The 14,652-nt window shown below is 29.5% G+C and overlaps 1 protein-coding gene across 2 annotated transcripts in view; it reads left to right on the forward strand.

Annotated features, from left to right (window-relative positions):
* endos (endosulfine alpha) overlaps positions 1 to 14,652 on the forward strand; it is a 65,767-nt gene that overhangs the window by 34,429 nt on the left and 16,686 nt on the right. The window contains exon 2 of one of the 2 annotated variants that reach the window (XM_075361236.1): positions 2,462 to 2,556. In XM_075361236.1, the coding sequence (XP_075217351.1) occupies positions 2,535 to 2,556 (22 nt within the window). In that variant the 5' untranslated portion in view covers positions 2,462 to 2,534. Of the gene's footprint in view, positions 1 to 2,461; positions 2,700 to 14,652 lie in introns of both variants that reach the window. The other variant, XM_075361235.1, reaches the window with a different exon arrangement.

Below are 14,652 nucleotides of genomic sequence, written 5' to 3' on the forward strand. Positions count from 1 at the left end.
TATGTAAGATTATGTTAAAGTCATAGCTTCAAATTAAAGATTTGATGTTTTTAACATTTTTTTATGCGTGTTTGCACTTCACTCTTTAGGCCATCCATCACGCATAAGAAAAATTGGCAAAAACATCAAATTTTGAATTTGAAGCTACGACTTTCACATAATCTTACATATCACCATCAAAGCTTGTTGTCAAATCCATTCTGGGATACAGTCCTAAAATTATTTTTTACATTTTAGTGCGTTTAATATATGAGTGGTTTTTAAAAAGTTTTTTTTTGTTTTTATTTTCTTCTTTTTAGTCTTCATAAGTTTATACTTACAGCTGCGCTAGCGAACAGGTTTGAGCATATTTAGCGAAAGATCGGATTGGTACGTTTTACGGTGGGCGAGTGCAATAACAAGGCCTAAACAATTTAATTTCCGGTTAACCAAGATCCAGTCGATCAAGATTGTACGTTACGACTTTTTCAATTGTAATGAGCTGACTGACCGGCACTGGCTAGGTTATTAGCCATCTGTCTACTTCAAAAGAGTCCAAGTACTGTGTTGGCATACCCATTAGTGGTTTTTAGGTCAAGCAAGTGCAGAACATATCAAGCACCAGAATCCTATCCTCAAAAGGCGCAGCACATGGCAAACACACAGGTAAATTAATCAAGATGGAGGCTGGTCATGATTGGAACTCTCATTGACCACATTTTCAAAGCCAGAAAAATGTGCACACATCGCAGTTGATCTTTCAGCTACTGTATAAAACATTCCGTAGGCTGTCAGTATTTATAGTTGTAAATATATATATATATATATATATATATATATGTGTGTGTGTACTATGAGTAAAACCATTTGCCTAATTTTTTTTATACTACAATCTCAGACAAATTCCTCCATCTTCTTCAAAGTAGAACTAATTAAAAATCTAATTCATATTAATGGCATATAAAATAGCTGTACTTTTGACAACATTTTAGACAATATAATGAATAAAAAGCACTCACACAAAAAGACAGAAATAAATAAATCTAACACAACATTTACATGAAATTTCAAACTTTTTCACTGAAGCCATGTTTTTTTAAAACATGAACAAAGCTTACAAGATACAACAAACCGTCAAAACTGATAAACACTACAATCCAAGAGTACATGAATTAAACTTCAGTAATTACTAAATACTATACTGAAATGGATACAAATGTATGCTGGACATAAATACAAATTCACCCATGAACACATAATTATAAGGATTAGATACAAAAGAAAAGGAAAATTTCTTTGTAAGTCGTCAGAATACGGAAACTGGAAATAGCTACAGAAAAATACTATCCACATGTGAAAATTTTACATGTAACTGTGAAAATATAACTTAAAATGCCCAAACAAAATAAAATTTATCAACATACTAAATTGGATTAATACTATTTAGTAAGTAAATAAACTGAATTTAGATCGGATAAACCCTACATCATACACTAATAAAGGTTTTTTAACCACAAAGATGGATTTTATTACAGTTGACTGGTTGAGATATTTGTAATTCAGATGGGTACTCTGAAATGCCATAAAGTTTTGGGAATTGCAAAAGCCTTAGATGCTCTTCAATAAAAGAAGTAGAAGAAAGTATATAAATTGGCAAGCTAATTATTAGTGCAAAATTGTTGGTTAATAATATGTTGTTCACATCACAGTAAAGGTATCACAGTCTCCAAAGGGATTTTAAATGGAATAGAGAACAACATTTTGGAGAGGACCTGAAAGCATTCCTTTGGGTGAGACTGTTTGTCTCATTTTGTGGTTTCTTATGGTAGATCATCTTTCCACTCCATGCAATAATTTCTCTTATTGTTGATTCTTCTCCAGAGGTACTTATGGAGTAACCTGAACTGATATTTAGGTAATGGGGACATATTCGAATATAAAATATTCAAATCCTTATATTGCCTGGATTTATATTAATTGCACTTAATATCCCTGTATTGCTGGGTTCTTTGAAATTATGTCTGTCTTTGGAATTTCAATGTTTTGCTGCATGCAGCTCTACCTATGAGCTTATCCAGGGGTGTGTTTCTGCCCAGTGACTATTCGAAAGCCTAACTGGGGTTAAGGTGCTGAGTGGATAGTCAGGCATCATAATCCCTTCTAGTACATAAATGACCATTGCACTCTTAGTTTGATATTTCTTGTTTAAATGATCAGTAGACCACCATTTTATTAAGCAATTTTAAACTTTTCAAAATTACAAACAATTCACTCACTCAAAGAGGGGAAAGGAAAGGAATAAACTCATTTCCAAAAGAGAGAATCTGTGAATGTTTTTATCTTGCATCATACTATTCCATGAATGTGTGTTTTAATTGAACTAATATCTAATGTAAATGTATGTATGTTAGTTAATTACTATCATTGTATAGTAGAAATTGTGTGTTAATAATTCTGCACTTTTTTATTTTTTGTGTTTTAGGAATTGACCAGTTAACCTGTAGCAGTAGAATCTTCAATCTCTCACATACACATACACACATTTCAATAATCAAATGGTTGGGCAAAGTTCACAAGGCACGTATAATATACTACTTATTCTGCACTCAAATAACACGTGAATAAAAGCCATCTATAAAAAGACAAGGCATGCAAAATGTTATGCCTCTCCACAAGTTTAGGATTTTTGCTGAGTGTTCAACCAATCCGTAATCACACTGGTAAGAGTAGATTGAGTACACTATGAACACTGAGTAAAGCATTATTAGTTATCACACATCTTGGTAAAATACCTTAAATTGGTGCTGGTAATAAGTTATTTTTTCAGTTTATATATTATCTGAATGCTGCTTCTTTGTGATGTTTTAAATATATTTATTATTTTCAGTATGTATGTATGTATGTTCATTTTTAATGGCTTTTGGGATGAATCATAAGAAACACATTTACTAAGGAAAGTAATTTCAGTTTTTGAATATATTTGTGTATGTGTGTGCACATGTACATGTACATTCATGCTTCCATATTAAGATGTTGTGATGGTTTTTAATATATTAAAAAAAAAAGAATGTGACCATAAGGATAAAATATTCAGTAAGATGATTATGTTAAATGTATTTTTGAAGAGTTTTTAAAATTGATTACAACACTATTTTAAAGAGATCGTTATTTACCAACATCTGAACAAGCTCTCTGTTAACCTTCTTCAGAGACTGCTGCTTGAGTGGATGTAGTGGTATTACTGGATTTAGCGATGATATTTGAAGTGGGGTTTGAAAGTTGTAAACAGCTCTTTATCCTCACCAATAAAATTCAAAAAAGTATAACTTTTATTAACAAAAAAAAAAAAGCATGCACAAACTTCTTTGACCTCATGGATCACAACTTGAACACATTTAGTATCTATAGAAAAGCTACCAAAAGTTGACTCATTAACTCACAACTCATCTAAGATGCTCCTAACCAGTATACACAGACTACAAAAACAGTTCACTTTCATAAAAAGATTATAAAGATAAAAAATTATTTAATTGAAGCAAATAGAAAACACTGAACACTGATAGATCAATTCCTTTATTAATTTCAGGGCAAAATGAAACAGAATAAAACAAACAATAATAGAATACTCATAACACTAACCTACATTAATAATCAAACTGGAAACATTGCCTATAAATTAAAATATTAACCTACAACATTGCACACAGAACCATTAATAAAAGCAAATAACTATCATTGTCAGGCAAAAACTCAAACAATCAAGAACATGTAAAAACACTTCTCTTTATTCTGAATTCACTTTTGCTTGTAAAAAAACCTAAAAGTGGATAAAGAATGTAAATTTGAAACTTTGTGAAGACATCATAAATAAGAAAGATCCTTCAAAACCCATTTCAAACACCAGTGTTCCACAACAATCAGTGTCCTAGCTACAGCCTTCAAAAATTTTTATCTTAAAATGAAAGCTAGCTTAGATTTTATAACTTTCTCTTTAAAATTAAGCTGGATCCAATTTTAGACATTTTTTCAAAAATAAATTTAACAATATTTAAAATCATCAAAACCTTATTGATTGATTATGTTATCCTTATGACCATGATCTTTATTTTAATTTTTTTATGCATCGATTGAGAAATGCAAGTCTGAGTATGAAAACATGAGACACACACTCACACACACACACACCCACACACCCACACCCACACACACACCCACACACACACACACACACACACACCAACACACACACACACACACACACACACACACACACACACACGCACACACACACACACACACAGAGAGAGAGAGAGAGAGAGAGAGAGAGAGAGAGAGAGAGAGAGAGAGAGAGAGAGAGAGAGAGAGAGAGAGAGAGAGAGAGAGAGAGAGAGAGAGAGAGAGAGCAAAAGGATACACAAAACATGTACACAGAGAAAGAGAGAGAAATAATTTTAAAAACATTCATTTTGTCATAGATATGAAAGATCAAACATATTTTTATTTCTAAAACACTTTATTATTTAATATTTCTCAAGTCACTGAATCCACTTAAGTAGTAAATACAAGTACACACTCTTACTTTTTAAATCTTATTATTTACATTTAAAAAAATACAGCTGTTGTATAATTAATTTTAATGTGATAGCAAACATACAATTTTAAAATTAAGAGTAAAAGAAAAAAGGGAATATAATGCTAAAAATAAAAGAATTGAGGTACCTATGAGAATACATATTCTTATACAAAATAATTAATGTATGTATGAGATCTAACGAATTTAATTTTTTTTCTAAAGAGCTTAATAATGTCTGTTAAGATGCAGACATTATTTAAATGAGGCTATTTAAATGAGGAACTTTAAATTTTATTTAAAGGACTTTTAATTTTTAAAAGTCCTTCAGTTGGCTGCACACAGCTCCATATGGCTTACATAGCTCCTGGCGGCTCACTTGACTCCATCCACACTAAAAGCAAAGCTTTACGCTAGCTCCCGGCTAGAACAGTCAGTCTTCTGCCAGCTTTCAATGACTCAACATGTGTTAATACAATATTGGTATATATAATGTTATTTACAAGTTTAAATATTATAATAAAATTAATTTACAATATAAAATAATGAAAACTATTATTTATTTAATTGAACCAGTAAAACAAAGGATTTACAATAATTAAACCTAATCAAGGTACTAAACCAGACAGTTATTCAACATCATTTTTGGTCCTCCAGCCATTTGTAATTTTGAAGAAACATTATTTTAGTACTCCAGCCGTGGATGTCATTTGAAATTTTGACATCAATCTGGGTCTTCCAGAATTGCGGAGATAATCTGAAATTTCAAGAATTTTAATATTCAACTTATTACTGTAATAAAAGGGCTCGCAACGATTAGATCTACAACATCATTTGTGTAATATCTTTTTAATTTATTACATTTAACTTACAGTGTTTCATCATTTATGTAATATCATTCCATTCATTTCACATTTAATTTAATTTGTTAATAATTTACACTGTTAATTTAAGTTATTATTATGGAAAAGGAACAATTAATTAGATAGAGGGTCAGTAAAGGCCTCTATAACTAGAATTAGCACATTTACTGACAAATTTGATCCTTCACAAGATGATAATACGCCTTGCAAATTAAGTTAAGGAATCTTCTTGATTTACAAGGCAAGTATAACATCATTTAATCAAAACTTGAAATGGATTTTGACGATGTTTTATCATTAGATTGTGAACAAGTCGAGGAAGAATTGTGTACTATAGAGTACAAATTACCACAGTTAATAAATGATACTAATAATAATAAAAAATCATCTAATAAAGAAATCAATTCAAATACATTATTTAAACAAACACAACTATAACCCATTAATATATACCTGTATTTAGATGTAATGTGTTAAGAGTGGCAGCACTATTTTAATATATTTAATGATTTAATACATAATAGAGATGATTTATCTAATTTCCAAAAATTACATTATTTACATTCATCTCTGAAGGATGAAGTCTTAGTGATCATTAAAACTACATCAATAACTAATGAAAATTATATTATTGCTCTAGAAATATTAAAAACATGATTTGATAACGAATATATAATTGCATTTCTTAGTACTGAATGCATTTTAAGATCAGATTCTTTAAAAAGAGTATCAGTAGATAGTTAATCAAAATTTATTAATGAGTTTTCTCATATGTGACTTCGTTTGAATCAATGCAACTTCCTGTAAACACATATGAATTTATTGTCATCAAACTTCTTACATTAAAACTGGACTACAATACCTCAAGATTATGGAAGGGAAAATTATCAAATGAGAGGTTTTCCACCTTTAAAGACTATCGAGTTTCTTAATTCGAGAAGACAGCTTCTAGAAAATATTAATGCATTCACTTCAAACATGCAAGTGAAAACAGAAAACGAAACCAAAGGATAGCATTATAACAATCCAACCAAATCTTTTAGCAAACACTTTACCTTAAATTTGCAAAAACAATGTAAAGGAAATAATGATTATTATTATTATTATGATTATAAAGGAAATTGTTAGTTATTATTCAACCGATTAATTCTAATCAATGTTTGTTTTATAAGTCAAACCATCAGTTACAACAATGTAAAGAATTCTTAAATTTGTCCATCAATGAACACAGGGACTTTTTAGGGCATAATAATTGTTGTTTTATTTGTTTTAATAAAGGCCATTCTATTGAGTGTTACTCAAAAACATTATGTACAATTTGTACTAAAAAACATAATACACTCGTTCACATTGACAAAATTAATGATTCTAAATTAGATGGCAATAAAGGTAATACGTATTGTTCATTTAATAATCTGTCAAACGAAAATATACTTTTATCAATAACCATATGTAGCACTGATGACATATATGGTAATCATCATTTGTGTAGAATCTTGTTAGATTCTGGTAGCCAGGCAGATTTTTGCACATATAAATTTGCCCGAAAATTAGGACTTCAACTCATTAAAAATGATTGCCCCATTTCAGGCATAAAACTCATTATCCGAAATTAGACTTCCAAAACTAGAAAATTACACTCTCAATTTAAGAACTTTTCATTCAAGGAGCAATGTGCTGTTTTATCTGATATTTCAGACAGCCTTCCATCAACCACATTTGACATTTCTAATCTTAATCTTCTTCGTAATATATTTTTAGCAGATCCCAACATGATTTTTAGCAAATTCAACATAGCAAATAACAATGACATATTAATTGGAGCTCAATTATATTTGAGTCCAAAATTCCAGATTTCCTATTATTCAGGAAGCTAAATTAGGATATATATATGTAGTGGTTGCCTTCCTAATAACATTAAGGGCAACAACACTATTGCATCTTTTCTTGCTTGTAACACTCACGAAAATCTCTCAACTATACTCAGAATCTCTGGAAAATTGAAGAAATTAATACTGATGCTTCAGTTAATGAAACCTCTACATGTGAAAAACATTTTCAACACTAATCGAAATAATCAAGGCAAATTTGTCGTGTCATTACCACACAAAGATAATAACATTCAACCAGGTGTGTTTGATCCTTTAGGACTCATTGGTCCTATTATATTTTCATATAAACATTTTATGAAATTATTGTGGCAACTAAAAATTAATTGGGATGAAATATTACCCAACATGTATTTGACAGTCATGTATAATTAATTAATTTATAACAATGTTACACATATGAAGCATAAGTTTGAATATTATAATAAAAATAATTTGGAATATAATCTAAATAAGAACTTTTATTTATTTCAATGAACCAGCAAATAATAGAATATTTAGAATAATTTAAATTCAACCGAGAAATTAAACCAAGGCAAAAAAAAATTATTCGGCAATGTTTGATGAAACCATTATATCAAAAAACTGTTATATATTTGTTGATCATGTAGGTATAAAAAATAACTCTGAAAGTTCTAAAAATTTTAAATAAATAAATAGCGAACAATAATAATTGTTTCAACGATTTTCAACAATGTTGAGAATTGATCACATGTAATTACTTCTAGAACACAAAACCAGACGACAAGTAATAAAATTTAAAATTAACTTCTGCTAAAATTTATATTAAATTAACTTTAATTAAATATGACAATGACAAAATGAAATGAATTTTAGTTACAAAATGTAATACTTACTTTAAATCCTTCTTTATTTTAATTTATCAAATTTAATCATTGTTTAGTTGTTTATTTCTTTATTGTAAAGATTATTTACTTTCATTCATTTATTATTTTCAAATAAGAGATTAACATTTTTTTTTGTCTTCATCATTTGACTGGTTTGATGCAGCTCTGCAAGATTCCCTATCCAGTGCCAGTTGTTTCATTTCGGTATACCCCCCACATCCTACATCCCTAACAATTTGTTTTACATATTCCAAACGTTGCCTGCCTGCACAATTTTTTCCTTCTACCTGTCTCTCCAATATTAAAGCGACTATTCCAGGATGCCTTAATATGTGGCCTATAAGTCTGTCTCTTCTTTTAACTATATTTTTCCAAATGCTTCTTTCTTCATCTATTTGCTGCAACACCTCACCATTTGACACTTTATCCACCCATCTGATTTTTAACATTCTCCTATAGCACCACATTTCAAAAGCTTCTAATCTTTTCTTCTCAGATACTCCGATTGTCCAAGTTTCACTTCCATATAAAGCGACACTCCAAACATATACTTTCAAAAATCTTTTCTGTTTTTTTTTATGTTTAAATTAATTTTTGATGTAAACAAATTATATTTCTGACTGAAGGCTCGTTTCGCCTGTACCATTCAGCATTTTATATCGCTCCTGCTTTGTCCATCTTTAGTAGTAATTCTACTACCCAAATAACAAAATTATTCTACCTCCATAATCTTTTCTCTTCCTATTATTACATTCAGTGGTTCATTTTCGTTATTTGTACTACATTTTATTACTTTCGTTTTGTTCTTGATTATTTTCATGCGGTAGTTCTTGTTTAGGACTTCATCCATGCTGCTCATTGTTCCTTCTAAACCCTTTTAACTCTCAGCTAGAATTATTATACCATCAGCAAATCGTAGGATCTTTATCTTTTCACCTTGTACTGTTACTTCAGATCTAAATTGTTCTTTAACATCTTAACTGCTAGTTCCATGTAAAGATTAAAATGAAACGGAGATAGGGAACATTCTTGTCAGACTCTCTTTCTTATTACGGCTTCTTTCTTATGTTCTTCAATTATTATTGTTACTGTTTGGTTCCTGTAAATATTAGCAATCGTTCTTCTATCTCTGTATTTGAACCCTAATTGTTTTTAAATTCTGAACTATTTATTCCAGTCTACGTTATCAAATGGCTTTTCTAAGTCTATAAATGCCAAATATGTTGGTCTGTTTTTCTTTAATCTTCCTTCTACTATTAATCTGAGCACTAAAATTGCTTCCCTTGTCACTATACTTTTACTGAAACCAAATTGGTCTTCTCCTAACACTTCTTCCATTCTCGTCTCAATTCTTCTATACAGAGTTCTAGTTAAGATTTTTGATGTAGTAGTAGTTAAGCTAATTTTTCTGTATTCTTCACATTTATCTGCTCCTGCTTTCTTTGGTATCATGACTATAACACTCTTTTTGAAGTCTGATGGAACTTCCCCTTTTTCATAAATATTACACACCAGTTAGTATAATCTAACTATTGCTTACTCACCTCCACTGTGCATTAATTCTACAGTTATCCCGTCTATATCAGGAGCCTTTCTGCCATTCAAATCTTTTAATGCTCTCTTAAATTCAGATCTCAGTATTGTTTCTCCCCTTTCATCCTCTTCAACTTCCTCTTCTTCCTCTCTAACACCATTTTCTAATTCATTTCTTCCACATAACTCTTCAATATATTCCACCCACCTATCGACTTTGCCTTTTGTATAATATATCGGTGTACAATCTGTGTTTAACACATTATTAGATTTTAATTTATGTACCCCAAATTTTTTCTTAAATTTCCTGTATGCTCAGTCTATTTTACCAATGTTCATTTCTCTTTCCACTTCTGAACACTTTTCTTTAATCCACTCTTCTTTAAAAGAGTTTGCACTTCCTATTTATAGTATTTCTTAATTGTCGATAGTTCCTTTTACTTTCTTCAACATTAGCATTCTTATATTTTTGAAGTTCATCCGTCAGCTGCAATATATCGTCTGAAACCCAAGGTTTTCTACCAGTTCTCTATGTTCTGCCTAAGTTCGCTTCTGCTGATTTAAGAATTTCCTTTTTAACATTCTCCCATTCTTCTTCTACATTTTCTACCATCTTTTTTACTCAGACCTCTTGCGATGTCCTCAAAAATCTTCTTTGCCTCCTCTTCCTCAAGCTTTTCTAAATTCCACTGATTCATCTGACACCTTTTCTTCAGGTTTTTAAAGCCCAATCTACATTTCATTATCACTAAATTATGGTCGCTCTCAATGTCTGCTCCAGGGTAAGTTTTGCAGTCGACGAGTTGATTTCTAAATCTTTGTTTCACCATAATATAATCTATCTGATACCTTGCAATATCCCCTGGCTTTTTCCATGCTTATATTCATATATTATGATTTTTAAACTGGGTGTTTGTAATTACTAAATTATACTTCGTGCAAAACTCTATAAGTCGGTCCCCTCTTTCATTCCTTTTGCCCAGCCCATATTCACCCACTGTTTAATTGCTCTTCCCTATCTTCTTGTTCATTATGAAACCTACTCCTACCTGCCCATTATTTGAAGCTAAGTTAATTTTTCTGAAATCTGACCAAAAGTCGTTTTCTTCTTTCCACTGAGCCTCGCTAATTCCTACTACATCTACATTTTTCCTATCCATTTCCCTCTTTAAATTTTCTAACCTACCAACCTTTTTTAGACTTCTAAAATTCCATACTCCGACTTGCAGAATATTATTTTTTAATTTTCTGGTGACCCCTTCGTTAGTAATCCACACTTTGATATCCAAACAGGGGACAAGTTTACCTCCAGAATATTTTACCAAGGAAGGCACCTCCATCATTTTTATATGAAAATGCAGAGAGCTACATTTTCTTGGAAAAAAGCAGCTGTAGTTTTCCATTGCTTTCAGCTGCGCAGTACTCAGAGGATTGAGTGATGTTGATATGGCTGTTAAGTCATCCTGACCTACGCCCTTAACAATTACTGAAAGAGCTGCTGCCCTCTTTCAGGAATCATTCCTTAGTCTGGCTCTCAACCTCTCCGATATGGTGCACTTTCAGTCCAACTATTCTGTATCACTGAGCACTCTAACCCCCTCACCAACGAAAAATTCTCATGATTCATAGAGGAAGAGAGATTAACACAGTGGATCATTAAATTACATATTTTAGTTCTTAAAACAAAAAATTTCATTAAATTTTGTAGACTATTCTGTTGTTAAAGAAAATACTCATTGTGGCAATAATATCTAAAGTGAAATGAATTGCATTTTATGAAACTAATGGATGTATAAAAATTAATTTTTAGAGAAATTTCTAAGGAGTGTTTTAAAAAATAAAAAAATAGCAATTATTAAAAAAAATTAACTAGTAATTTTTTTGAATTCTGTAACACTGAAAAATATTAAATAATTTTTTTTTGGCTTGATGATATCACCACATAAGCTTCAAGCTTGTATGTGGGATATGGAAATGAAATTTTGTAGCAAATGAAAAATGCCATACCTGACCAGGATTTCAACCTGGGACCTGTGGGTGAAAGACAGACGCTACCACTCTTCCACAGATATTGGCAATGTTATACAATTGTTAGGCCTTACAATGTTAACCTTACAATGTTAACATTTGTTAGGTATGTTGCTATGATTTTACTACTTAATACTAGTAAAATATATATATATATATATAGTAATATAATATAGTAAAAAATAAAAAAAGTAATTCATTAATTTTATGTATTATACATATAAAATTACATATAAAATATATTTATATTTTATATAAATTAATTATATTATAATATTATATATAGTAAAAAATAGTATTTGTAAATAGTAAATACTAATAGGGAATTAAAAAAGAATACTGGATGCAAGGCCAGACATCAAACTTTCAAATAAAATGGATATTATGTTGTGACCATTTTAGACCACTATTGTGTTTGCTTATTACAGACAAAATTTTTGTAATATCATTGCAGTAGTAAATATCATCTATTTCTGACACTGAAAAGTAATTTATTTTTCATATTCTTAATTGACAAAAATTGATTCTAATTTATATATTTTTTCTTACATATGTTCAAGGAATCCCATCTGAAAGCATGAGGATTTTGGAAAATAAAATTCTCAAAAACCTCTCAGAGTGGCTTTCAAAAACATTAAAGCACCAACTAAATTCAAAAAATATGCACAAATGCTATTGATTTTTCAGCAGATGAAAGTTAGTCTATCTTTATTCACAACTACAATACAATATTCTGTCACTAAGATTTGTTGAGTTGATATAGAAATTAATGCTTGATTTTCTACGATGAAAATCAACAGATTAAGTCCTGTTAGTAGCAGTTATTTTATAAAATAATAATTCGTTACTTCTATCCCCCAGCCAACACAATCATTGTTGCATTTAGTTCATTTCAATTTATGAATTATATATTTGTTAAGGAAACTTGAAATTTATAAAATAACTCGAACATTTACCTGAAACAAGTGAAATATCAGTTACATATTATTTCTGTAAAACTGGCTCTGACTTAAAGAAAATATCTTATGATATGCAATAAATTTCTGCTTTTGTAGTAATAATAGTTTTTTTGGGCTAGCATTCAAACAGCCTGTTTATTATTTTGTAAGGAGTAATTAATGAGAAGAACTTAGTTAAAAAGCTTATAATTGATTTTTATTGTTTTAGTTCATTAAGTCAGAGAAGCTGTAATATTATATTATGGTCATTAGTACAAATTAGTTTTGTATGTATTCTATGCAATGAATAAGAAACAAAAAAATAGTTCTAGGTCTGCCACTTGATTTACATTGAAATTACTTTATGGAAAAATGTTGCAAAATTGAACTTAATTAAATAAGAAAGTGGATGTATATGTATTATGAGATCATAGTACAGGAAAAGTATTTTATATTCATCTGTTAGTAATTTTCTTTCAAATATTAACAAATATAAAAAAAATTAATAAAGCATTCCTTTTAGTTCATAGATTCCATAAAGAAATAATATTTATACTTTATCAAATAATAAAAATCATTGTTGAAATTCCAAAATTCCTGAAAGAATGCTTTCAGAAAACCTTTTCACAACTTCCTGAAAGCACTTTATAATCCAGTTTCTTTTTCAGTGGTATTAGTTTCACTGGTAAATTGAACAGTTATTAGTGGTACTTGGCTTAAAGTTGTTAAAAACCTATTTAATATATATGAATAAAGTGGCACATTTAATTTGTGTTTTATTTATTTATTTATTAATTTATGTTATTTCTGTCAAATTCAGTGTTCATAAATTTTGCTGAGCGGATTGGCTCTGACTTGCCATGTGTAAAATTAGCAAGTAGTAATTAATATACTTGTGTGTATGTGTGTGTATCCTATTTCAGTGGGGTAATTTGCTAAGATAGATTGTGATATTCTAAATAGTCCTTGTATGTCCATTTACCCATGAAATAATGAATGCATGCTAGTGCTACATTTATAATTCCAGAATTAGCTTTTGCAGATCACCTGTTAGAAATAGAGGACACAGAAATATTAATCACAATGTGCATTTCTATACATAGTATGGCCTCAACACACTCAAATAATGCAGAATGTATAGAACAAAGATACTCAACTGCTTGATATCAAATTTAATAAGTTTCTTAACTAATTTAAAATAAGAACCATCAATAACAACACTTCTGGATTAATCATATAAAACTGGAAACATATTTTCAGGTGTCTAGTAAATGATAATGATTTCTATGCTATTTTTTAATCTTACTATACAGTGTAATAAAACATACAGCAGTAATATTTCTTTTCATAAAATATTTTTCATCTCTTACATTAAGAGAGTTATGACATGTTAAAACAGCATTCATGAATAATATGTTTAATAAGTTTATTAAATTTAATGCATAAATATGGAAATACTGATACAGTTTGATTAATGGGTTTGGCTTTGACACACTCAGATTTTTTTGTGAACTTTGTTTTCTATTCTAAGATAAAATTTAATGTACGAGACTCAAGAAAGAATAACATTATTTTAAAGTAGTATTCTTAAAACAGTTTGTCTTTTACATAATTTGTTAGGTAGAAACATTTTATATATTGTAGTTGCACAAATTGCATCTAAATATAATTTTGATTGCTACATGTGTATAAAAAAAATTAAATTTTGTTTGTAGTACTGTATTTTCAGCTCAAATCTAAACAAATATATTTATTCATAAAATACCATCTTATTTCACATTAAAATAGCTGTCATTTTAAGTACTCAACTATATGCACGTTTTAAATCTTTCAGTCTTATTTGCATGACTGTATCTTATTTGTTTACTTATGGTAGGGGTGGGGTGCTAATTTTACTTTTTAAGATTTTTTTAAAGAATTGAGTGAACAAAATCTGTTTTTTAGCAATAAAATTTGCCATTTATTATAAAACAAAAGAGATTTGTATAGTTTTTAGTCTTAATA

The sequence above is a fragment of the Lycorma delicatula genome, chromosome 3, assembly GCF_047948215.1.
Source record: "Lycorma delicatula isolate Av1 chromosome 3, ASM4794821v1, whole genome shotgun sequence".
In the NCBI taxonomy this organism is placed as follows: Eukaryota; Metazoa; Arthropoda; class Insecta; order Hemiptera; family Fulgoridae; genus Lycorma; species Lycorma delicatula.